The 25045-nt window shown below is 31.5% G+C and overlaps 2 protein-coding genes and 1 long non-coding RNA gene across 3 annotated transcripts; 2 read left to right on the top strand and 1 right to left on the bottom strand.

The window, feature by feature from the left end:
* The first annotated feature begins 244 nt into the window (after positions 1–244).
* Positions 245–7474, top strand: LOC140440235 (uncharacterized). The gene is made up of 3 exons (XM_072530595.1): positions 245–462; positions 1444–1640; positions 7204–7474. Exons 1-3 carry the CDS (start codon positions 360–362, stop codon positions 7408–7410), a joined length of 507 nt encoding a protein of 168 aa, XP_072386696.1. The 5' UTR covers positions 245–359; the 3' UTR covers positions 7411–7474.
* An 869-nt stretch (positions 7475–8343) lies between these two features.
* Positions 8344–10065, top strand: LOC140440229 (uncharacterized). The gene is made up of 3 exons (XR_011950798.1): positions 8344–9507; positions 9617–9831; positions 9929–10065. It is a non-coding gene; the product is annotated as an uncharacterized lncRNA (long non-coding RNA).
* A 7409-nt stretch (positions 10066–17474) lies between these two features.
* On the bottom strand, positions 17475–24626 carry Blos2 (biogenesis of lysosome-related organelles complex 1 subunit 2). Its single transcript, XM_072519773.1, has 3 exons — positions 24474–24626; positions 24094–24336; positions 17475–17709 (listed from the first exon to the last, which is right to left on the bottom strand). The coding sequence occupies exons 1-3, from the start codon at positions 24517–24519 to the stop codon at positions 17573–17575; spliced, it is 426 nt and encodes a 141-aa protein (XP_072375874.1). The 5' UTR covers positions 24520–24626; the 3' UTR covers positions 17475–17572.
* Positions 24627–25045: the final 419 nt, after the last annotated feature.

The raw sequence follows: 25045 nt of genomic DNA, 5'->3' as shown, positions 1-25045 counted from the left end.
TCTCTGTTGCACTGGACGAACGGACCTGTGTAGCAGCACTGTATCTATTTGTATTATAATGTCTATTAAACGTAAATATTAAAAATGGATTAGGTTTATTAAATCTATTAACCCTTAAAAAACGTAAATGTTAAAAATGGATTAGGTTTATTAAACAACGGAAGAATAATAGCGTCTCATCACTTAGATTACTGCCTCCTGTTGATGCACGCCCGTCACTTCGTCGATGTTCACATTCACCTTTTGTCACATTATAATTCCATCAAATGTCACTTTACTTTGAAGATTGACGTTGATTAGAAATAAGTAAAATTTTTTTGTCAAAACCTTTTGACAGTTTCCCCATGTTTTTCTGAAACATGGGGAACATTTTATTTGGACGAAGAGCTTGTGATCACCCTACTGATGAAAGTGCTATAAGTTTGTCGGATAGTTGCGTTGAAAAATTAATAAAACCCCCAGGTAATTTTAGTATGAATATTCTTTAAACACATAAAAAAGATATGAATAATATATCGTCGCCGTGCCGGAAAAACCCGAGAAATAATTATGATAATACTAGTTGTATTCAAAATTTAATAGTTTTCATTGAACTAGAACAGCCCAACTACATTATGGTATTTCAACTGGTTATAATTATGATAAAACTCCCTTTGTAAAATATATTTAAACATGAATATATCAGGGTATTATGCATTAAAAACAATAGCTTAATTTTATTTGTAGATTTTTGCAGATTTAACGAGAATATTATTTATTTTTACCAATCAGGATTAGTACAAATGATGATGTAGATGATTGTACCTACATCATCGCTGACCTTTCAGAATATATTATAGCATTCTGATGTTCGTGGCATGTATGCACATCTTGAAATATGTAGGTATACCTCCACAGCAGAAAATATTTGGTCACAAATAAAAAAAGGCCCATATCCAGGCAGTGAAAACAACGAAACCAAAACAAATATCAAACAAACGCTCCTAGATATCCCCTAGATAAAAGCGTAAATACTGGTACGTTGTTTGTGGGTTTAGAGATTAAGTAAAGCACGTGGTTTAAATAATTTTAACTCAAAATCTCATTTAATTGCAAATATCGGAATTACGAATTACATTAATAATTATCGCTTAGAAAACAACCTAGAATCACCAGTACTAATCTCAAAGCCCGCCCCTACGGGATTATATAACGAAAACAAAATGTCCTTGGACATTGGACAGCTGGCTAGGACGATTTTCAAATCCTCGAGAAAATCCGAAATTCTCGAAGGCCACCTTTTCTCGAAGACTCCTATAATCGACGATGCTCAGATTGCACCAAATTAGATTAGACCATCTTAAAAATACTTAAACCGAGGGCACGCAATAAAAAATAATTCCTATATACTTATTTCAATAAATTATACTTTTGTTTTGCTAATAATTTTAATATTATACTTAGAGGAAAGAGAGGATGTTATATGCAAACCATCGGATGAAAGGATCGAAGATGATAAGTGGATGAGAAAATTAAGATGTATCGATAGAACACACTCAGAAGAAAATGGAATAACTTTGGAGAATATGGAACAACTTTTTGACACGGTTGAGAAAAAAATTGGTGAAAAGTTAGAACAAGCTGACTGTCCTACCGACGAGGTAAAAAAAATTATTACTTATATCTTAGTAAAAAATCCATAGATACCTAAAACAACTATTTTAAGTTGAAAGTAGTTTCAGTCTTTTCGGCATTATGAAAAAGTCAGCATTTTACAAAAGCTGCGGCTCGTCTGTCAATAAATGCGGAAGTTATATTTAAATTAAAATAAAGAGCATACTCTTTAGAGTTTTGTACACCATGTCAATAATTCTGATTTTTTAAAGTTTAAACATTAAAGATTAGTTTTTAATGTTTTTTGTTAATAATTTTTATACGCTTAGCACAGCCACACTCATATCTTGCTTTTGTAGACCTCTGCTTGTTATCATTGATCTTTTTTCCCCCGGTTTTTTATAGCGTTCTCCGCCTTCCGGTTCCCAGTTTCCAGCTACGTCGGTCATTCCATTCGCCAGGGTGAAGGTTTCTTTCCGACATTGCCTTCTGAATGCCGCCCAGCCAGGATTGTTTTGGCCTTCCTCTCTTCCTTCTTTCCCTTGGCGTCCATTTTAAAAGTTGGTTTGGCAGCCTGTCGTCGTCCATTCTTTTCACATGACCATACCAGATCAGTTGTCTCCTTTGAATTTCGTCAATGATGGTTGACTTGACTCCCATTATATTTCTGATATGGTCATTTTGTATTCTATCAAGCCTTGATTTTCTAGCTGATCTTCTCAAGTAGGCGTCGCTCAAGGGATTTAGTAAGTTGTCATGTTTCGCATCCGTAGAGCACTATACTTTTAAAGATGGAGTTAAAGAGGAGATGCTTTCTTTAATTTGATAGTTCTTTTGACCATAGCATCGGGTTTAGGCATCCTATCACCCTTTTTCCTTTCACGATTCTTTGCTCTATCTCTTTTTCGGTGCGCCCACTCTTGTTGATTGTTGTTCCCAAATATATATATATATATATATATATATATATATATATATATATATATATATATATATATATATATATATATATATATTCCTCACAGTTCTTGATTGTTTCATGTTCGTTGACCATTAGATTTTCTACTTCATTCCCGATGCATAAGTATTGCGTTTTGTTTCTATCTACAGAGAGGCCCCATTCTTCATATGTTTTAAACAACCGTCTCGTCATGAATTCTAAATCTTCCTTGTCTGCTGCCACTACTACTTGGTCGTCCACAAAATGTAGAGTGTATAATGTTGTATCGTCGTCAAGTTGGATCCCCATTCCTGAACATGATCTTCTCCAGTGTTTTAGTGCTTCATTTAAATAGATCTTAAATAGTATTGGAGAGAGGCAGCATCCTTGTCGTAAGCCTTTTGTTACTGGAAATTCTTCTGATAAGGTGTTGTTTAGTTTGATTTTTGATGATGCTTTATTGTATAATTATTTGACTGCGGCGATGATCGTGCTATTTAATGAAGATCGTTCAAGAGACTGCCACAGCTTTCTCACAGGAATCGTGTCATATGCTTTTGTGAGATCCACAAATAAAAGATGTATTTCCTGGTTTCTTGCAACTTTCTTTTCATTCAGTTGTGTTAGGGTAAATATGTGGTCTACGCAAGATCTTTCAGCTCTAAATCCTGCTTGCTGTTCAATTTCATGAGGTTCGTATTCTTTCTCAATCATGTTTTTTAAGAATTAAACAGCCTGCTAACGGTACTGGTGACAGACATACATCTGTAGTTTCCGCAAATATCTTTTGGACCTTTTTTGTGAATTGGAGTAATCCATGCTTCTTTCCAACTATTCGGGATTTCTTCCCCATTTAAGTATCTTGTGAATAGCACTTTAAGATAGCTTATTAGTTTTGGTGTTCCGTTTTTTAGAAGTTCTGCTGGTATGTTCTCCGGCCCGGATGCTTTGTTATTCTTTATCGATTTAAGCGCTTGTTGTATTTGTTCTTCTTCCATGTTTACATATTCACCTTGTACTCGTATTCGAGATCTATCATTCAGTATCATTGATCTTATACCTTTATTCCAGGATCCTCGCGGCTTGGCTGCTTTATATAGTCATAGATGTATTTATCTAAAAATTCTCAAAGGATGAGTTATTATTATAATTCTTTAAATGGAGTAGGGTATTTTGCGTTTTTTATTTTTTTTATTCGATAGTATAAGTCTTCAAGAGTATCCAGTTAAAATTTCAGAGTGAACGGAGCAAAATTGATAGAGTTATAGGGATTTAGGAGTGAGTGAGGTGAGTGAGTGAGGTGAGTGAGTGAGGTGAGTGAGTGAGGTGAGTGAGTGACGTACGTGAGCTTGCTCAGTAAGTAAGATTAGTTAGTGAGGTGAGTAAGCACTCACATAGAAATTGGAATAAGTACAGTTTAAGTTCTCATAATTATGCTCTCGCGGCAGATAACATCGAATTACTACAGCAGATAAAATATCTGCAGATGCAACAAAAAAAGGCATAGTTCGTCGAAAGCAGGAGCAAAAAGATGCTCTAGAGATTTTAGCATGAAGCAGGTCGCTATATGGCCCTGGAATGGACGATACTGTATGAGTATAAAAAAAAAGCTTTTTTAAGACGTTTTTCTCTGAAAATTTTTTTAAGTCAGTGTTTATTGTATCTCAAAAACTACTTGATCAATCCTTATCAAATTTTGCATACTTTTTTATTGATAAATTACTACTATAGATAAATTAAACATCAAATTAGTCAAAATTTAACAAAAAATTTTCGAAAATTCAAAAAGTTCGTATTTTTTACTTCTAAAATTTAAAAAAAAAAACGATAAAATGAACAATATCTCGACGTTGCGATCGATAGAAACTCATAAACTAACGAAATCATTTTAGTTTTTTGTCAATAGATGATCCAGTTTTAAGTCACGATGAACACCAAAAGATAATTTTTTTTTAATCTTGGAAAATTAGCTGTCATTTTCTTAATTTTTAATATTTTTGTACCAAAATTTTAAATAATACTCTTGAAATGTACTATAATATACTAATATTATTCATGAATTTATATTAACCAATTTTTCAAAAAAAAAATTAAAAATATGTTTAAAATATTGAAAATAAATCCTACCACCCTCTGCTTAATTAAACGTAACTAACTTATGAGTTCTTTTTTCACTTCTTGTCAGGTATAAATCCGCCCTCTTCTTCACATAATTCTTTGCGCATCTTCAACTTAACACGCTCAAACCTCTGTAATTATTGGGTCTCTTCTATATCATCCTTTTCTGTATAATTTTACTATATTTAATGTTTTTCTTTTGTTTCATGGTTTATTTTCAGACGAACGGATATTTTCTCTTCTGAGAATACTAAATTCTCAAAATTGCCATTACTTTCTGGTTCTTCTTTACTCTGTACTTTTGTATTTCTTTGTAGTAGTACTTTCTGTACTATTTTACCTGTCTCATGTCAATAAGACTTGATAGTAACTAACTTGATCTTTAAATTGATAAAAATAACTTCAAACCTCTATACACCTCATTTAATTATGATCCACCGATCAAATTACCTACTTATTACCTGGCACTTTAACTTCCAGATTCTGGATTTTTCTTCCCTTATTATATTTGATGGGTACACGGAAATAATCTGCTGTCACAGATTGACCATTTTGAGTTATTGGATCTTTTAACTTTTAGTCCGTTGTATATTTGTTGCTAGCTCGAGTCTTAGACTTGTAAGGGAAAAAACTACAAAAGAAGGTATATTTTTCACATTCTGGGAATAGTTTAACTTTGCTATTATAATTCCAGCCCTGGGAATTCAAGGTTATGTACTGTATCTTAAAGGTTAGTTACTTTTTTTCCTGTTGAATAAAAAAATAATTGCTTTATAGTATATTTTTAATTTTCCGGATTAAGGAAAATAAAATAACATTCTGCTTATGTGGCTGTAATGTAAAACTCAATTGTGATGGAGGGTAGAAAGAAATTGTTAAGCTGCTGGACCATAAAATTGTTTTAAACATTGCAAATCAGCATACTTTTCTTTAGATATGTTGATCTGAAAAAATATCAAAATATTAAAACAGTTTTAGAGATATGACACGTGGATTTTACCATTATAACTTGTTTCAGGAAGAATAAATTCGCCTTCGTTCAAACCGCTACTTTTTCGGTTTGTTTTTTTAATTACAGCAGTCTCCCACATTGCATGGTAAAACTGTCTATACAATCTTGGATGCTTCTTTGATACTGCAAATTCTTTAATTTTTTTTTTTTTTAATAAAGGACTTAAAAGTAAACACAACACAAAATAAGCGTTATTATGACTAATCGTCTAACTGACACCTAAATAAGGAAGCCGTCGCGTTTCGATGTTTTGGACTTAGCTTGTTGTTTTTCTGTACCGCGTGGACTTAGCTTATTGTTGTCATGTATGGGCATATATGTGTGGACTTTTTCTCGTGTCTTGTCCAGATGCAAACTGGAATGTACTACAATATGGCATAAAAAATGTAATTTCGACAAAAATGGACTTTTTCCTGTGTACCCTTCATTTGATACCTTCGATATTTCTAGTTTGCATTGATGTAAACTTTCTGAATTACGAATGAATTTCATGTTTTATTTTGTAATCATCTTTTTCTATATTATTTGTCCTAGGGTTTCTGTTTAAATATGGAGTTAGTCTTTATTGACATGATAGTTTGATATTCTAACCTGGTAAAAGATACAACTTATACTATAGACAAAGAATATAGACGCTTATATAAGCGTTTATATTCTTTGCTATAGATGTAAGCATTACATTCGGGTATTGTATTACCACTGGTATTTATTGATGACTTCTAACTGTTAATAGGTATGTGTTTCCGGCTGGTTACTGAAGTGATCAGATAAGACCTTTTCACTATCTTATCGTGTACATTGAAAATATATTTCTGTTGGGTTAATAACGAAATCTATAATAGATTTCTGATTAAGCGATTTTCTCTCACAAGTGAATATATGAATGTCTTTGAGGAAAAAAAGTATTCCATATGTTAAGCCGACAATATAGGTTACAGAATTCAATTTATTTTTCTCCACTTTGGTTGATTGTGTAATTTAAAATGTACGTGTAGGCAAGGGAACGACGTCGTGAAAAGATCTACATATCTTCCCACTACGTCGTTTTCTAGTCTATTGCTTACACGCAAGCAAACAAGCAATAGAATCGAACCCAACATGTGAGACATGCACACCCATTAGCAAATTACATGTAGGTGTTACAATTCATTGGGGTGAGGGGATTAATTTGAGTAGATCAGAAACCACTCCTCGTCGCCCCAATTCTCCAGACCATTATCCACCTCCCGATGCGCTATATAGGCTACAAATCTGCAAAAAACATGGGAGTCCTGAGTACAAGGACACCGGGACATCCACATGAAATACTTCTCCTAGTTAGGCTGGAGACCGTTAGGCGCTATAATCCTGCTATTATCTTAACTGACATATCATCATTGTGCTTTTGGGTGCCGACTCCCTGCTCCGAACTCGGTCTAATTTGGCGTTCGAGAGTTTGCGCCCTTTCATTACGTTTTTTTGTGTTTTTGTTGTTGAGTACTTTTCTCAAGTGATTACTTAAGAAAAAAATATGTATATTATAGTTTTTTTTATTTTTCAGTTAATAGAATGTTTGAAAACTCATAAAACCTGCATAATAAAATGCAGTACTTACATGAACAACTTTATAGATTGTGTAGATACCGCTAGAATCGAAGCTATTAAAAAATCATTTTTAAAAGAAGAAGAAAATGAGTGTCACAAAATTCCCAGTGAAAAAACTTGTCAAATTTCTTTGGATGAAGAAGAAGAAGAGGAAGAAAATTAGTTATATCTTATTTCATACACAAAAATTTTAATATATACTGCAACGTCAGAATGAGTTTTTTTTTATCCGTGTATATGGGGTTTTCAAAGTAATTTTTTTATGGTAATGTTTTCAACAATCAGAATATTACATAGGTTATTTCATTGGCGCGGGGGGATTGTCTAGGAGTGTCTAGGTGAGTATCCATTTTTGTGTGATATTTGTGTATTTTCGTTTAACACCTTTGACGAAAGGTACTCTCAGGTCTTGTTGGATTGTTACATTGGTCATATTATACCAGTGGCGCACCCAGGGGGGGTTTGGGGGTTAAACCCCCTCCCCCCCAGGAACCTATTCCGATACTGTTACTCACACATTTTAAGGACTCAAAATGGAGGTAGCATCATAAAAAAAATTTCGGTGACCAACCAAAACCACCCCCCAGAGGCAAAGTCTAGGTGCGCTACTGTATTATACCAGGGTGTGTTTTTAAACATGCCTACTTTGAATGACGGCAATTAGATTTGCTTATACATCCCCAAACTTCAATTCTATACATCAATATTTGTTTAATTATGGTATTTTTTTCAAAACTCAATTTTACTTCAAGTAACTTGGTTCTTTTGTTTTTAAGTCTATTTTCTACGTTATACATACTTTCCAAGTTAACTTTGGGTCTAAATAAATACCAAGGTATTTAGAGGAGTTATTTTTAGGAATTTCTTTGTTCTTTATATATAGAGGGGGCACTGTTCGTTTCTTATAGTAAAATTAATATATATGTTAATGACTTTTGACCTAAACGATCTGTTAAGAAGATATGATTCAAGTAGTCAAAACAAGTCTAGTGGAAGAATTTTTAATATTTTGTACAGCAGTCGATCATGTCCAATATTGTCAAAGGCTTGCCTTATTTGGTTACCTGGAGTAACACATATTTATTATTTGTAATATGAGTCTTTCTAATACCTTAATAAAACTCGATCAAAATAGTTATGACAACCTCGATTACGCTGTTGCCTCTTCAAAGAATGGCTATTCCGTTTATTTTTTCTGTAGGAATCGAGATTGTAGAAGCGAGTAAACGTTTTGCCTAGGTATTGACCAAAGATTATGGTAAAAAAGAGGACCGGAGGGTGTATTATATTATTGTTCTACCTAGTGAAGGGTTACCAGATAGGATAGTTTTGGAGAAAGTATGGGTGTTGGTATGTTATCGGATAGTGATTACGTCGGTTCATTATTTTCCTCAGATGTTTCTTTCAGTGGCTATCAGGATGTTCATTTGACGTTTGTTTAGCATGGAGTAAAGGCGCGCCCTGTACTCAACCACTTGTCGGATATATGTTTTGAACATGTGAAGAGTACCGTGGTGAGTATTCCAGTCTAGACTAGTCTTCTTCTTTGTTGCCCCAGGAGATTGTCCCTTCTCACCTGGTTAAGGATGTTGGAGTATAGGTGTTATATTTGGACATTGGAATAGCCGGGTAAAAACAGAAGGGGAGATGATCAGACGTTATCGAGTCGTCTATAAAATATCTATCCACGAACCTATCCATTATACTCCCTGAGCATAGGATATAGTCGTTGATTGCCATTCTAATGCTACTGAAAAACGTGGGGGAAAAATTCGGGATATTAGCAGATCAAGAAGTAGGTCAGAATGTAATCCGTCCTTAGGATTTAAGTAAATATCACAAAATTGTAAGTCAGTTGCTAGATAATCAAAGTTGGTCTACTTCAGGATCGCGACCCTGCCTACGCAGCCTTTGGTTCACTTTCACTCCTGTTAATCGAGAGAGTACCTCATCCCAACTTATTATCCTTGCCGATGACGTCAAATTTCCTAACACATGAATGAAGAAAATGCAAGATCTCAGTATCCGGTACTACTTTGAAAACAGGCTATAGTAGCAGTCTCAGAGGTATAGGGACAGAGGATAACATATAACATGGTTTATGACAACATTTAACATCAAAGAGGACGAAAAACTTGTGGAACCTGAAGACGCGACGAGCTGAAGCATATAAAATGAGATACACTTGGGTTGACAGAAGGACGGCGAAAAGGTGAAGAACAAATGGTACTTTCGTTAGCTATTCGCGATTGAAAGCAAAGTAGGTATCTGACCTCTGGCGGAATAAATTTAAACTACTAAAAGTGGTATAAACAAACCAGAAAGCTGTTGATTTGAATAGAGTTATTAAACTTTTTTATAAATTTCAGCATTATGACTACGTTAAAGTATTTTGAATCAAATCGATATTGTTCTGTTCCTCAATGCAAATCAAGATCAACAAAAGATATTTCCCTATTTCTCTTTCCTAAACTGGAAAACTTGAAGAAAAAATGGTCTGATGCTTTAAAGATCGGAAAGAAAGTAACACCTTATATGTACGTTTGCAGTCTACATTTTCTTAGCAGTGACTTAATTTTGCCAGGTTAGTAATTAAATAATAACATTTTTATTGATAATATCCCAAAATACATGTTTATAAATCAACAAATACTTTGATTCTAATGTCAGACATCTTGCAGATATAACAATAAAGAGAAGAAGGCTGAAGAAAAATGCTGTGCGATCCCAAAATTTACCTCGAAGTTCTGTCATTACAAAAATCAATAACCCTGCTATGACACAAATTAGGATGGACAGAATCCAAAGAAGAAATATACAGAGGTATGTACTTACATCACAATATTTTAAACTGTATAACATTTGTTACATTGTTGTAGGAAGAAAATGTTGGAAAATTCTAGTAGAAATCTTCCAAGTACATCAGCAATGGTAAAACAACCAGAACAAATTCCACTAGAATTACAGAGAGATGATGTTATCAAAATAGTAAATAGTGCAGATGAATTGCACTGTTTAACCAATGATGTTGCAGTACAAACAACAGAAATGGAATTGAAATTGCAAAAATTCAATGTGCTGGATTTGCTCAATAGCAATAAAGAATTAAATGCATTTACTGGTATTCCAAGTTTCCAGTTATTAAATGATATAGTTAAGTGTGTTGAAGTAGTTGAAAGTTCTTCAAATACTAAAATATCAATGCTTCATCGTGTTGTGCTGACAATGATAAAACTCAAACTGAATATTTCTTTTATGTGCATTTCAGCATTTTTTAAGTTAAGTAACACATGTTGTAAAAATTATTTTAAGAAAACTTTAATATCCTTAAAAACGGTTTTGCAGTATGTAATTCGTTTTCCTGAGAAAGAGGAAATATTAGGCAATTTACCAAAGTGTTTTGCAAAATACAAGAATACTAGAGTAATACTTGACTGCACTGAAATTGCCATTGAAAAATTCAAATGTCTCACTTGTCGCATCAGAATTTATTCCCATTACAAAGGAAATCATACAATAGAATTTTTAATTGAAACTACCACTTCTGGCATGATTTCCGTCATCAGTAAAAGTTATGGAGGTCGAACTTCAGATAAAGCAATTTTAATGCAGTTAAAGTTATTAGAAAAATGTATACCATTTAGAAGCTGTTGACACCGCTGGTATTGCTGCTGCAAGGGTGCATATTGAACGCTCTATTCAAAGAATTAAGTTATTTAAAGTTTTTAAGGGACCCATTGGTCAAAATTTATTGCCATATGTTGATGATATGATGGTTGTTGTTGCTGCAATCGTAAATTTAACAAAGCCAATTTTACATGAAGATAAATTCATTCATTCTTGTTAAATATTTTTTATGTTTAACTTTTAATTTTGATAGTAAATTATTGTACCTGAATTCCAGTATATATTTTTGTCCAGATTTATCTGAAATTTTTACTGAAATTAAATCATTTGGTTGTCTGGTTAAATGATTGTATATATCTGAATTCCAGTATATATTTTTGTCCAGATTTATCTGAAATTTTTACTGAAATTAAACCATTTGGTTGTCTGGTTAAATTATTGTATTGGTCACAAATTTGTAAATAAAAGATTTATTTTGCTTTAATAATCTATTTTATTATTTAATAAAACTAAACCTAACAATGAACAAGAAGTAACAAAGAATTGTATTAATAAAATACCTTGTGAATGCGATCTTTTTATTTAGATAAAACATCAAGATCATTAAATATTAGGATAAGTGAACATCAAACTTATATTAAAAATAGAGAATTTGATAGATCTCAAATATGTAACCACGCATGGAAAAATGAACATAGGGTCCAATGGAAAGATTCAAGTATAGTCCTGAAAGAAACAGATAGTAAAAAGAGAAAAATCAAGAAAGCGGCTCTAATTATGCTTAATGAGACCAATTCTGTTGCAAATTCATCGGCAGAGTGCAGTAGGAACTGGCTACTGATATTAAAAGAGGAAATTAATAAAAAGAAAATACCACTATCATTAAGTCAATAACATATTATTGAGAATACATTATTTATTTTCTTAAATAACAGAACTACAAATACTTATCATGTTGGGATAGTATCATGAGTAGACTTCGGCAAATATGCATATTGCATATTTTGCATATTGTGCATATTTTATGCAAATATTTCATATTTTGGCATATTTGTATAAAAGTTTGCATAAAGTGCATAAAAGTTCAGATTTTTATACTGTATTTGAAAATTTTTAAACATACCAATTTATTTCAATTCTTGTATAAAATTTTGTAGTCATTTTAATCAAGAAATGATCTAAGTACGTAATCTCTACAGGTACAAAACATTTACAATTTCAAAGAAGATCAATTTAAGTAGCCCTCAACATTCTTAGAAAGTCTCGGTCACTGAGGCATTCAGTTATTGGATAATCGCTAAGGGTTCGCTCATTTGCATTTTATGATCTAATCCCCAAATCTATCTACAATTTATTGTATCTTAACAGCAGGTAAACGGCTAATAGTTTTGTTCCTAATTTAGGGATTTTCCAAAATCTCCCAGTTTATTGAATTAGGTACCTAAACATTTCTAATTTGATGCTCAGATTTGTAAATCATTTTTGTTTTGATATTCAAAGCGTAAACACTCGTTGTGCGTAACAAAAAGGAAGATTCTGATTTTATAATGCCTAAAACAACCAGTGCTTCAACTTGGATTAAACCTTATAAAGAGCTGTCTATGGATATGGGAAAAATCTACTGTTCAGTCTGTGGCAAAATTGTAAGTATCTAATATTTTCTATTAAATATCTAATATTTCATACATACAGGGTGTTTCCAAATGACACTTACAACGTTTGACTGTAGATACTTCTCGAAAAATTGAACAAAACGATATAGTTAATGAGGGGTCAAACTTATTTACTCTTCGAGATACAGGGTGTTAAAATTAAAAAAAATTAAATTCTTTTAGTTAATAACAACAATAACTTTAAAACCAATAAACGTATTTACTTGAAATTTAGTACTCGTAGGTTGTTTTTAAATGAAAAATAGCTTCCTTTAGTGAGAAAAAATTGTCCATGGTACAATACAATGGTATGTATTTAGAAAAATTTTTCACCTTTACTTTTTTTTATGAAGTCAGCTATTCTAAAACACAATTATTTTTATTGTAATTGAATTAACAAAAAAAAAAACTTTTGTTGAATTTTAAAATAAGTTATATGATGTACTAATGGTTAGTAACAAAAACTAATTTGTGGATTAATACTGCATTTAAAACACTTAGCGTGAGTGTTTTTTTTTTCCAAACCAGTTATTTGATTAACCAAAAACACCTTGTATATTTTTATATTTTAAAGGTTGGGTTAAAATAAAGGTTTTTATTTTTATTTATAGATAGCATGTGAGAAGAAATTTCAGATAGACCAACATGTGAGAACTGCTTCACACATTGCAAAAAAAGGAAAAATAGGAGGAAAACATCAAACTTCAATGGCTAAATGTTTCCAATCTACTTCAAAAAAATTAGATGAGCAAGAAACTTTTAATGAAGACTTGTGTCGCGCATTAGTGTCTGCAAACATACCGCTTTCAAAATTAGCAAATGTAAATTTTAGTTCGTTTCTAAAAAAATATTGCAAACTTAATGTTCCAAGTGATCGGTCTCTAAGAAGAAATAATCTGAACGGGCTACACTCGTCGGTGTTAATTAATATTAAGGAAGAAATTGCAGATAATTATTTTTACATATCTGTAGACGAAACCACTGATTCCTCAGGAAAGTATATTGCTCATTTATTGATTGGTGTTCTTAAAGAAGATACCTTACCAAAATCTCATCTTATTTCATGCCAGCAACTTGAGAAAACAAATGCTTTAACAATTTCGAGTTTTATACAAGAAACATTAGCAACTTTTTTTCTTCCGACAACTATTCCTTCTAATAAATTACTGCTTATTTTATCGGATGCTGCTCCTTATATGGTGAAAGCAGGACAAAATTTAAAAATATTTTTCCCAGATTTAATACATGTTACTTGTGTAGCGCATGGATTAAACAGAGTTGCAGAGGAAATACGAAAAAAGTTTCCTCTTGTAAATACCATGATATCCAGTGTCAAAAAAGTATTTCTTAAATCTCCTATAAGAATTCAACTTTATAAAGAAATGCTACCTAACATTCCTCTTCCACCACAACCTATTTTAACGCGATGGGGAACATGGTTAGAAGCAGCTAATTTTTATGCAGATCATTTTGTTAAAATAAAGAACATAATTGATACGTTAACAGATGAAAGTTCCCAATCTCTTTTGGATTCTAAACAAACTTTTCAGAGTAACTTGCTTCAACAAGAACTTTCATTTATAAAATCAAATTTTAGTTTTGTTCAAAAAACAATTACTCAGTTAGAATCACCAAAACTGTCATTGTTAGAAAGTACAGCATTAATAAAAGAATTTGCGTCATGTTGTCGGAACGTTAGAGGTAATATTGGAAAAGATATTTTAAAAAAATTTGAAGCTACTATGGAAAAAAATAAAGGTTACCATATTCTTTCTGAAGTAGTCAGTGTTCTAGCTGGAAATATTTCGGAAACAATTAATTTAGAACCAAATGTTTTGGTTAGTTTGAAAAATGCTCCCGTTACATCAGTTGATGTTGAACGAAGTTTTTCCATATATAAATATATGTACTCAGACAGAAACCACAAGTTTTTGTTAGAAAATTTTGAACACCACTTGGTCATTTATTGTTACCATAATTCTAAATAAGTTTATTCATACTTAAAAATGATGTAGTTACTTAAAATAAATGTAAATCTTAATGAATAGTAGGAAATATTTAGTTATGTACACTTTTTTTTTTAAATAAAATTGTTACTATTTTACGATTTTTTTATTTATTTGTATGCATATTTTGTAAAATATTTGCATATTTTCGGGTAAACACGTGCATATTTATGCGCATATTTTCTACATTTTTATTTGCATATTTGCCGAAGTCTAATCATGAGGTTTTTTCCTCATGATTTGTTACTTAGTACCATAAGGTTGCAGTAGACATTCACCAATGAATATTTATTATATTTGGAATTTAGCTTGTGAATAGATAGTAGATGTATTAGATATCATCCAAACAAATATAAGATATTTTAATTAGTATAAATTAAACAGAGATAAATTATTTTTAAATGTTTTATAAATAAAATAGTTATTTAGTAGGAGTAGGTAATAGTTTTTAATTACATTTTATGGTATGCACTTCATCAGTGTTGGTAAAAAATATTTAAAATACAATAGCTTTAAAACACTTAACATTTTATATACAAATTCACTGTCATATGTTCAATGTATTTCAATAACAAAAATACTATCATCAAAGGATGAGTACACACAAAAATGGCATTTTGATAAATTTAATAAAAACATTCCAAGCTGAATTTGACCATAATATATATATATATATATATATATATATATATATATATATATATATATATAAATATATATATATATATATATATATATATATATATATATATATATATATATATATATGATTGGATTTTAAATGAAATGTTTCTGGAAATTCTCCAGCAAAACATTTCATATTCTTAGCAGCCTCTGCAGCAGTTATTTTTTGCCCTAGTATGGGACACTTAATTTCAATTAGACATCAGGACTAAAACCAAGCCACGGTACTTTTGTATTCACAACAAGCCCTAAATTTTCAATGGTTTTGTTCAATTTGACTGAATATTTTAGCCTTGCCATATGTTCGGTTTTTACACCATATAGTGTTGCTGAGTTTCCTGTAAAAGAGGAGTTCAAAGTTTTATTTATTTTTTCTGTCCATTCACTCTCAGTGTGGCTGTTTTTGTGGAAAGTGTATAAACTATAACAAATAGACCCTGTTATTCGTAGTTTCCTTTGTTGTTTCCACAATTCATTAGATTGGCCTAATGTTTTACTACATAAATCAACAGCATCTTCTGTAGATAAAAATATATTTTTTTTATAAAATATTTGTTCTTGTTCACCGAGGTGAGGCATTTCTTGAAAAGTAGAAGAACAATTTAAATTTTTATTAATAATGGCATGAATCAGTGATGCTTGCATTAAATCATCTGCTACATACTCATCAGCAAATGTGTTCCTTCTTTTCAAATGAAGGCAAGCTTCTGAAGTTGGATGAGCTGTAAAAACATATTTATTAAAAATAAAATTATACATAAAAAAATGTAACAAACCTTTTATTAAGTTTAGAGCACAATTTTTTAATACTTCCTCACTAGGAACATTTTTATTGGAGGCATAATCTCCTGTTTTTTGTATGTGACAAAAGTTTTCCATGGTTCATCCCTGTATATCTCTCTGGAATTTGTTTTTAGTTTACCCCACTTTTGTTGTAAATCTGTACAACCCAAATCATTCAGAATTGTTATTTTCCCTCTATAAAGTAAAAATAATATGAATATAGTCATTTATATGATGTAAGGAAATACTTAGGTTTTTTAATACAATTTACTTATACTTAACACACCTGTTCACATATAATAATGCTGCAATTATGTGTTTGCATTTTTCTCCTGCTCCTGCTTTACATGTACAAGCACATTTTATTGTTTTTTTTTTGTACCCTCACCACTCACTTTAATGTCTATTTCATGGGGTGCATCATGAATTTTGCTACTTTGTAGACAAAGAGCAAATAATTCAACTGTGGTTCCCGTTTGTTTTAATGCCACAAATAAATATATGGTTGGCATTGAAAACTGTTTCACCACAATAATACTCAAAGTTATAATTAAAGCTAATTTCCATTTTTATATAACAAAAATAAATCGTCTTAAATAAAACTAAACATTCAAAAGCAATGGTAAACATTGGACTGCTATGTTTGTTTATACCATTTATATCGGCCATGACACTGCAATCGACCTGCCTCCTACATTCAGTTTCAATCGCGAATTGTATTATTGAGGAGAGTCTTCTAATGGTGATGTCGGATTTATGGTAAATAAGAAACACAAAGAATATACTTATAATTAAAATCATAAGTGATAGAGTTATATATCTTATCTACCAAGTAAATGAACAAATTCGATTAAATATCATAAGTTCTACGACGACATTAACGAAGGTGAGCCTATTTTAAGAAACTGCTCTTAGACTAACAATGTAGCTTTTTAGAAGTTCTTAGATGTTAATAAATTGAAAAAGTTTTCTGTGATAATTGAGGTAACAAACTGATTGAGTATATAAGATGAAACTTCATTTGGCGTTTTTCAGGGTTTTGATATAAAAATTAATTCAGCAATTTTAAAATATCGAGTTAGTAGTTTAGTTGAAGAATTGTGCATTATGTAAGTGACTACTTGGCGCAGAAGTTATTTTAACATTATGGAAGTTATTTTATTAATCCCTGGAGCTTTCCTTGATTGTAGGGGCTTTATTTCTCTTTGTTACAATAAATTATTTGGCTGTAAGTATGTTGTTTAGAATATTCGAGAGATATCTTGCTTTTTCATCGTCTGCTTCATAATTCAGTGTAAATACATTAACTAAGTATTCACCACATAGTGAAGCTTTTTAATGGTCACTTATTTATCTTTAACTTTCATTGTGTTATCTAATTTTGAATGCTTGTTTGGCCAACATTTGAACAGACATTGGAAAATCCGATAATTGTCTAAGCGAAAAAAGCTACTAACTATAGGAATAAATAGGTAACTGCTGAACATAGTGCTTATAATATGGTTTTTTGATAACATTCTTAAATAAACATTTTAAAATTAACAAAAAAAATTAAAATATGTAAAACCTACAACTACCGCTTCTCTAAAGTTTTGAATTTGGCTTCCAGTCTTTTAGAATATGCATCCAGCTTATAGGCTGCTTGTTCTAATTTGACTACACTAGCTTCAATTTGGTCAATTTGCTGCAGTAGTGGAACCAGAGAGTTATCTGTAAATATATAAAATAGAGGTATTAAAGATGTTTTTAAGCAATTACAATAAATATTATTGAATCCATATTGACGGCAAAATACAAATAGGTAGACAAAAATTGAGGAAATAGAAATAACAGTAAAAATAAAAAAGCTTTTACAAGTAAAATAATTATTGAAAAACTAATGATAACAAATAAATGTAACATAAATTAAGCAACCGCGTTACAGGAAGTAATGAGAAAATCATTATAAATCTACTAAAATACACAACAAAATGATTACATACATAATTTCAGAATCAAACAAAAATTGAACTACACAATAAAAACATAAATTAACTGTGAGACGGTGTGTGAAAAAACTGTGAGACAACAAGAAATAAGAAAATTTATTACTTTTATATGGAGATAATTGGGAAAATATCAATTATATCTACAAAATAATAATGAGAAATAATTGAACTTGTATATCATTTGAATTATCATAAAAAAGAAGTCCGCTGAATAAATTGACAGAACAATAAAGAGAAAAATAATACAAGGAATAAGGATTTACTACTACTAGTAGGTTGTACCTACTAATAAGAATTATTTTGGTAAGTAAAAATATATTTCTATGAAAAACGAATTCAATGATGGTTTCTCCAACCTATATTTGATGATTTGTGTTACATAATATTTTGCTATTATGGATGGATTCAATGAGATTCCTTCATGTAGTTTCTACGGAAAATTGAAGGGTAAAATACCACCTCCTCCTCAAGTTTCTGATAGCTCCGATATGGAGGATGAAGAAAATATAGTTTTCAAAAACCTTCGAAAAAAAATTGTCAAGTTAGAACATCACGGCCCAATAACAATATCTGCCTTATACTGCCCACCTAAACATGCCGTTAAAAAAGAACATTTCCTAGTATATTTCAACACCCTAGGGAACAAATTCATTGCAGGTGGAGATTATAATTCAAAACATCCGATGTGGAGCTCTAGACTAACAACACCAAGAGGCAGAGAATTAGCTAAAGCAATGTAAGAAAATAACCTGCAACAAATCTCTACTGGCGAACCAACTTATTGGTCGTCTGACTTAAACAAAATACCTGATGCCGTTTGTGATGCCGAAAATACTTCTGCATCACAAAAGGCATCGATACCAAAAAATGTAAAGCTAAATTATGCTTCCATTTATCATCAGGCCACTCACCGTTTATAATAATAATCTTCGAAAAAATCTTAAACAAAGTACATCAACCAACTTTGCATAACACCAAGTCTAACTGGTTCCAATTTAGAAAAAAACTAGACAGCCTGATCTCACTAAATCTGTCCTTGAAAAATGAACTCCAACTAGAATCAGCTGTAGATAAGCTAACAAAAAACATACAAATTGCTGCATGGTATGCGACTACCAGCTACGAACCATCTCGCAAACAGAAATAATGTTAAACAATTAAACAAAATCATCTCCCACAATTAAACAAAAAATTCAGAAAAACGACAATTACGTAAAAATTGGCAACAGTCAAGAACGACAGAAAATAAGAAAAAACTTAAAAAAGCAACAAAGGAATTAAAGGAATTAATCCATGAAGAAGAAAACCATGGAATCCAAGAATATTTAGAAAATTTAACACCGACTGAAGCTACAGATTACTCACTCTGGAAAGCCACGAAAAACCTCAAACAGCATAACTCACCAATCAAAGATGAGGCAAACACCTGGGCTAGGAACGACAACGAAAAAGCTGATCTTTTCGGCCTATGATTAGCAAAGTCTTTGAAAAAATGTACGTAAAAAGGTGAAAAACGATAATAGACGAACATAAAATAATTCCAGAACATCAATTCGGTTTCCGAGACAAACACAGAACCATAGAACAAGTGCATAGACTAGTCAACCAAATAAACAAGAATTTTAACGCCAAAAGATATTGTTCTGCCGCTTTCCTTGACATATCTCAGACTTTTGACAAGGTATGGCACATAGGACTATAAATAAAATTAAAGAAGCTCCTACCCTATCCTCACTTCCAGCTCTTAAAATCCTACATAGAAAATAGACACTTCCTGGTGAAGCACGGTACCGAGCACACTAAGATATATCCTATTCACTCAGGCATCCCAAAAGGCAGCGTTCTCGGCCCAATTCTATATCTTTTATATATAGCGGACATTCCAACATCTAGTACAACTACTGTTGCAACATATGCAGATGACACTGCTATCCGGGCATCCCACACAGATCCATCAACAGCATCAAGAAATCTTCAATCAAACTCAAGTAGAATCCAGCAATGGATGAAAGTATGGCGCATCAAATCTAATGGAACTAAGCCAATACATGTTACATTCTCGCTACGTAGAGAGACATGTCCCTCTGTATATATTGATAAATGTTTAATTCCTCAATCCGAGGGCGCTAAATATCTTGGCATGCACTTGGATCGCCGTCTAACTTGGAAAAAACATATTTTTAACAAACGAAAACAGCTTGGACTTAAATTGAGAAATATGTATTGGGTCATTGAACGCAATTCAAAACTATCTTTGGATAACAAAATTTTACTCTACAAGTCCATCCTCAAGCCCATATGGACTTATGGGATTCAGCTATGGGGCACTGCTAGCGTCTCCAATACAAACATTTTACAGAGATTCCAAAACAAGGTGCTGCGTGCCATAGTCAATACAATAGTCAAAGCCATACAACGTTTTAGTGCTAAATACTGTAAACGAGTGCTAGTGCATCCTAATGCGTTTGCTTGACAACTAAATGTGCGGAACGTCTTTGAAGTGCGTAGACTAAAACGGCAATTGCCGTCCGACTTGTCCAACTGAACATAATAAGTGTATTCAAACTAATAAAATTTTAATTTTAGAATTGTAAAGAGGTTACTCAATGGAGTAACTCTCTACATGTCTGCATTTTTTACCACATCAAATGCTTAATGCCCAATGGGCAGATTGTTGTACTGAATGGAGTTAATAAAAAAAAAAGTTAGAACATTTATTGATAATAATTTACAAACTTTAAATTATTTTTATTTTACATAATACTATTTCATAATTTTGGATGATGATTCAGATATAATACCAAGTGACTGAACACTGATTTTTCTGGGAATTCATTGCCAGCGAAGCATGTTCATTAAATAAGGACATAAACTACAGGTAAAATATACATAGGTAAAACTTTAGGAGCTATTTTTATTATATACACCGGTATTTAGGCGCTACGCCCTTCCGGTAGGTAAAATATACATAGGTAAAACTTTAGGAGCTATTTTTATTATATACACCGGTATTTAGGCGCTACGCCCTTCCAGTAGGGATCTATGAAGGAGTATCAGCGAGCCGCAAGCCCTTATCTCTTGCCATACTGCTTCACCATAGGCCAATCAGACACCAGCATATTCTAGTCTAAGCCGCAGATTCGTTTTAGAATTTTAAACTGCTGCTGCTTTAGCCTTTTTTATTATTCTGTACACTAAGCCGGGGCTTGAACCCACATCCACTGAACCATTCGACAGTGAAGCGAATGAGAATCGGTCGCCTGGCCCCCTTGGCTATCTGACCGGCTTTAGGAGCTACTAACTCGTATTCCAGTTTCTATTTTAGAAAATATAATAAACGACCCTGAAGCTGCTGATCAACCTCCTAGAAAAAGGAAAAAGTCAGGAATAACATTCAACTGGACGAAAAGTGACTTACCCCAAAATGAAAAAGGCACTAAGTTTGCTCCTAAAATAAATGAAGAACTACTTCCTCCATTGGAGTATTTTACCAAACTGCTCTCACTAGATATTTTAGACTATATAATTGAACACACAAATTTGTATAGTACTCCAAGAAAGGGCACAAGCATTGGTACTGATCCTGATGAGATGGCAGATTTTTTGTCAATTTTGTTGATGATGGGTATAATAGATCTTCTTTCGATGAAGATTATTGGGCCAGTGGAACACATATCGAACAAGTTGCAAGTCTGATGTCATTTAAATGTGTTAAATTTCTGAGAAGATTTATTCATTTCAATAATAATGAACATATAACACAAAAACTACAACAGACACGTTTTTCAAAATTCTTCCGATTTTAGAAAAAGTTGGAGAAGATTTTAAAAAGTTTCACACTGAGAATGAATACTCCATTGATAAAACTATGGTAGCATACAAAGGTACACGAGCTGGAAATTTACGTCAGTATATCAAAAGCAAGCTGCACAAATGGGGTTACAAATTTTTAATCTTATTTGGGGTGTCTGGTTATATTGTGGATTTTATTCCATACCAAGGTTCAAGCACCTTAGGAGAAGGAGGAGATAAAACCAAGTGTAGGTGCAGTTATTGTTATAGCTTTATCAAAATCAATACACATTCCTAGAAGTCAACAGTTTTTTTTTTTCGACAATTATTTAGCAGCCTTACCACTTTTTATATATTTAAAAGAAAATATGGGTGTATATATAGCTTTTGAAAAAACTTGGGAACTCGGGAAGTAACAAAGTTGGTGGATGTCCATTAGAAACAGATAAAATCTTTAAAAAACAGAAAGAGGAAAGTATGATTACAAGGCGGATAAAGACAAAAGCATTATTGTCATAAAATGGGTTGACAATAAAGAATAAAGTGATATTGTTAGGAAGTACATTGCATGGAATAGAACCAGTAGATGCAGTAAAAAGGTACAGTAAAATTTCAAAAACAAAGGGAGGCATATATACAGCTAATGCATTAATGGGTATTTACAAATCTCCACACAAAGCTAAAAGATGGTACTTTCTTGCTTATACTGTTGACATATGTATGTCAAATGCTTGGTTGTTGTACAAAATAGACTCTAAAGCTTTGAACATAAAGTTCATGCCTCTAAAGAAATTTAGATTGGACATTGCAAAAGTCAGGCATTACATCAAGTTGGAAAAGGTTTCAGAAGAGGAAGATCAAGTTTGTGCCTGAGTCGTTTTCCAAAAATAAAATGTCCAGTAATTGAACAGCCAAATAATTTAGGAAGATTGGATTCTTATACACATTGGCCAATACATACCACAAAAGGAAGATGTAAGCATCAAGGGAACGAGTCATCTAAAGTGTGAAAGTGTGCAAGGCTCTGTCTCACTGAGGAGAAAAACTATTTCAAAACCTTTCATCAAAACAAAAAATTGTAAACTGCTTTGTTTCCTTGTCACCATATAGTTCTAATAATAAAAAGTTAGTAATTTTTGAAATTTATTTTGCAGAACTTGTTACCATATGGTTACAAGGTTACAATTTGTTCCAGGATAATGTTTCAGATATATAAATATCAATATTTGATTATACTTAACATTTAGAGACATCTTATATAAACTTATTTTTTAAAGCCATTTTAAAGTGGTGCCTGATAAGATTATAATATACAATGTTACTGTATGATTACATGTCTGATAAAGTGTTAAACAAGAAAAACTCAATAAGTACATAAAAAAACTAGAAGGAATATTGACAGAATTTCAAAATAGATTTCAACACTTTTTAACAACAAAATATTTTAAATCAGCTCCTGATTTTTTTTCTGAATCTATTTGAAATTAATAACATATTTTTTTTCTGAATCCATTTGAAATTATTAACATAACCATAACACAAAAACATGAGTTGTCCATTTACAATTTAATTATGACCCAAAGAACATCTGGAGAATTAGAATTAATAGAAATGCAAGAAGATCAAGCTCTATAATTAAAATATAAATCAATGCTTATAACTGAATTTTGGAAATGTGTACCAGAATTGAAGCATCCTGAATTTAAAAAGGCTGATTGTTGAATTATTTCCATATTCGGAACAACTTCAGAATTACCATATGCAGCAGAAACAAGAACTGAAACATTGCTTACAAAACGATTCATGAGAACTATAGAAACGAAATTATTAAGAACAAAAAGATGAATTTGTCTCAGAGATAAAATAAGGAATGGATTGATTGGCACATTGGATTAATTGGCCAAAATGTCAACCATTCAGGTATGTAGTTCTGAGGTAACAATTTAAGAGGAATTGTAATGTACTATTAATTAAGATTATTCTTCCAAGATATTAATATAAATCATAAGTTGCATATGTGTGAGAACTATTGACTTTGAGAAAAACTTATCCACAAACTTATTTAAAATTATTTATATTATAGCAATATTATTTATATTATATTCTGTTATAGCAGAAGCAAAGTAATGAGTCTAGAACACAAATTTTATATAGATGTGAAGGAAATCTATGAAATTATTATTAAATGTACTGTTGGTTTTTAAATTACTACTGAATAATACAGTTTCATTATTTGACTTTAGAAACTATAATTTATAGAAGAATTCTTGTACTCTAGTTTATACACATAAATTAATAACATTAAAATGCTTACATTTTTCATTTAATTCATTCATACTTTTTTTCACATTGACAGCCAAATTTTTCATATCTGAATACTTAGTAATTACTGATTTATTCATTACTTCTAATAGTCTATAATCGTCTAAGGTGGAAGTTAATTCTCCATATAAATATTCTGAAGTTTTACTAAACATTGTATTTGCTAGTTGACTTAGGTTTGGATCATGAGGATCTAGAGCTTCAAAACTAGATGTAGAAGTAGAAAGAGTAGGACCTAAAATATAAAATGTGTACCTTTATATTTATATATTATTTAAAGGATAAATTGAAAAATACATTTGGAAAGATAATACTACAATTTTAATTTACAGGAAATATGAAATAAACTATAATTATTTATGAATATAGTACCTCTTATTGGGGAATCCGTAACACCTTGTTCTCCATCCTCAGACATTTTAAAACAAATTTTGGGATTTGTTTAATTTCCTAATTTTTGTTATTTTTTGTGTGTACATAAACTTTCGACACTTGACAGTGACAATGACAGTTTACTTATTGTTGACTTTTGTCTTTGTCATACTGTTATAGGCTTTTCAATTTTATTGTCCATAAAACAAAGATAGGCAATTCAAGTAAAGTGAAGATAGTCGATTCATGATTTCTCTTATCATATCAGTGGAGTGTATTAGAGATATTTAATAAGGATATTTATGATATATAGATAAGAAAATTTATGAAGAATTCAAAATCATCACAAAATAACGATAAACGATTAAAAGTTAACGAGAAAACTTGTATAAGTAGAGATTTACAAGTTACAACCAGCCTGGCACCATAATCAATCACAGGAATGATTACTCCAAAGAAATTACGAGATCGCATAGAAAAAGCACATACAAATTTTAACAAACTGAGGAAGGTGCTTTTCACAAGGGATCTGAATCTGAGTTGGCAACGTGTATTTATTAAACATTTTATTA

Source organism: Diabrotica undecimpunctata, chromosome 1 (assembly GCF_040954645.1).
Source record: "Diabrotica undecimpunctata isolate CICGRU chromosome 1, icDiaUnde3, whole genome shotgun sequence".
Taxonomy (NCBI): Eukaryota; Metazoa; Arthropoda; class Insecta; order Coleoptera; family Chrysomelidae; genus Diabrotica; species Diabrotica undecimpunctata.
This window is presented reverse-complemented; position numbering and strand designations above follow the sequence as displayed.

Bases quoted from the DNA above. Each gene is read 5' to 3' on its own strand.
- LOC140440235 (XM_072530595.1), top strand. From the start codon at position 360: ATGGGGAACATTTTATTTGGACGAAGAGCTTGTGATCACCCTACTGAT. The intron at 463-1,443 runs GTAATTTTAGTA...TATTATACTTAG, and splicing joins AAAATTAATAAAACCCCCAG to AGGAAAGAGAGGATGTTATA. The intron at 1,641-7,203 runs GTAAAAAAAATT...TTTATTTTTCAG, and splicing joins CTGACTGTCCTACCGACGAG to TTAATAGAATGTTTGAAAAC.
- Blos2 (XM_072519773.1), bottom strand. From the start codon at position 24,519: ATGTCTGAGGATGGAGAACAAGGTGTTACGGATTCCCCAATAAGAG. The intron at 24,337-24,473 runs GTACTATATTCA...TTTATATTTTAG, and splicing joins TACGGATTCCCCAATAAGAG to GTCCTACTCTTTCTACTTCT. The intron at 17,710-24,093 runs GTAAGCATTTTA...ATATATTTACAG, and splicing joins GAATGAATTAAATGAAAAAT to ATAACTCTCTGGTTCCACTA.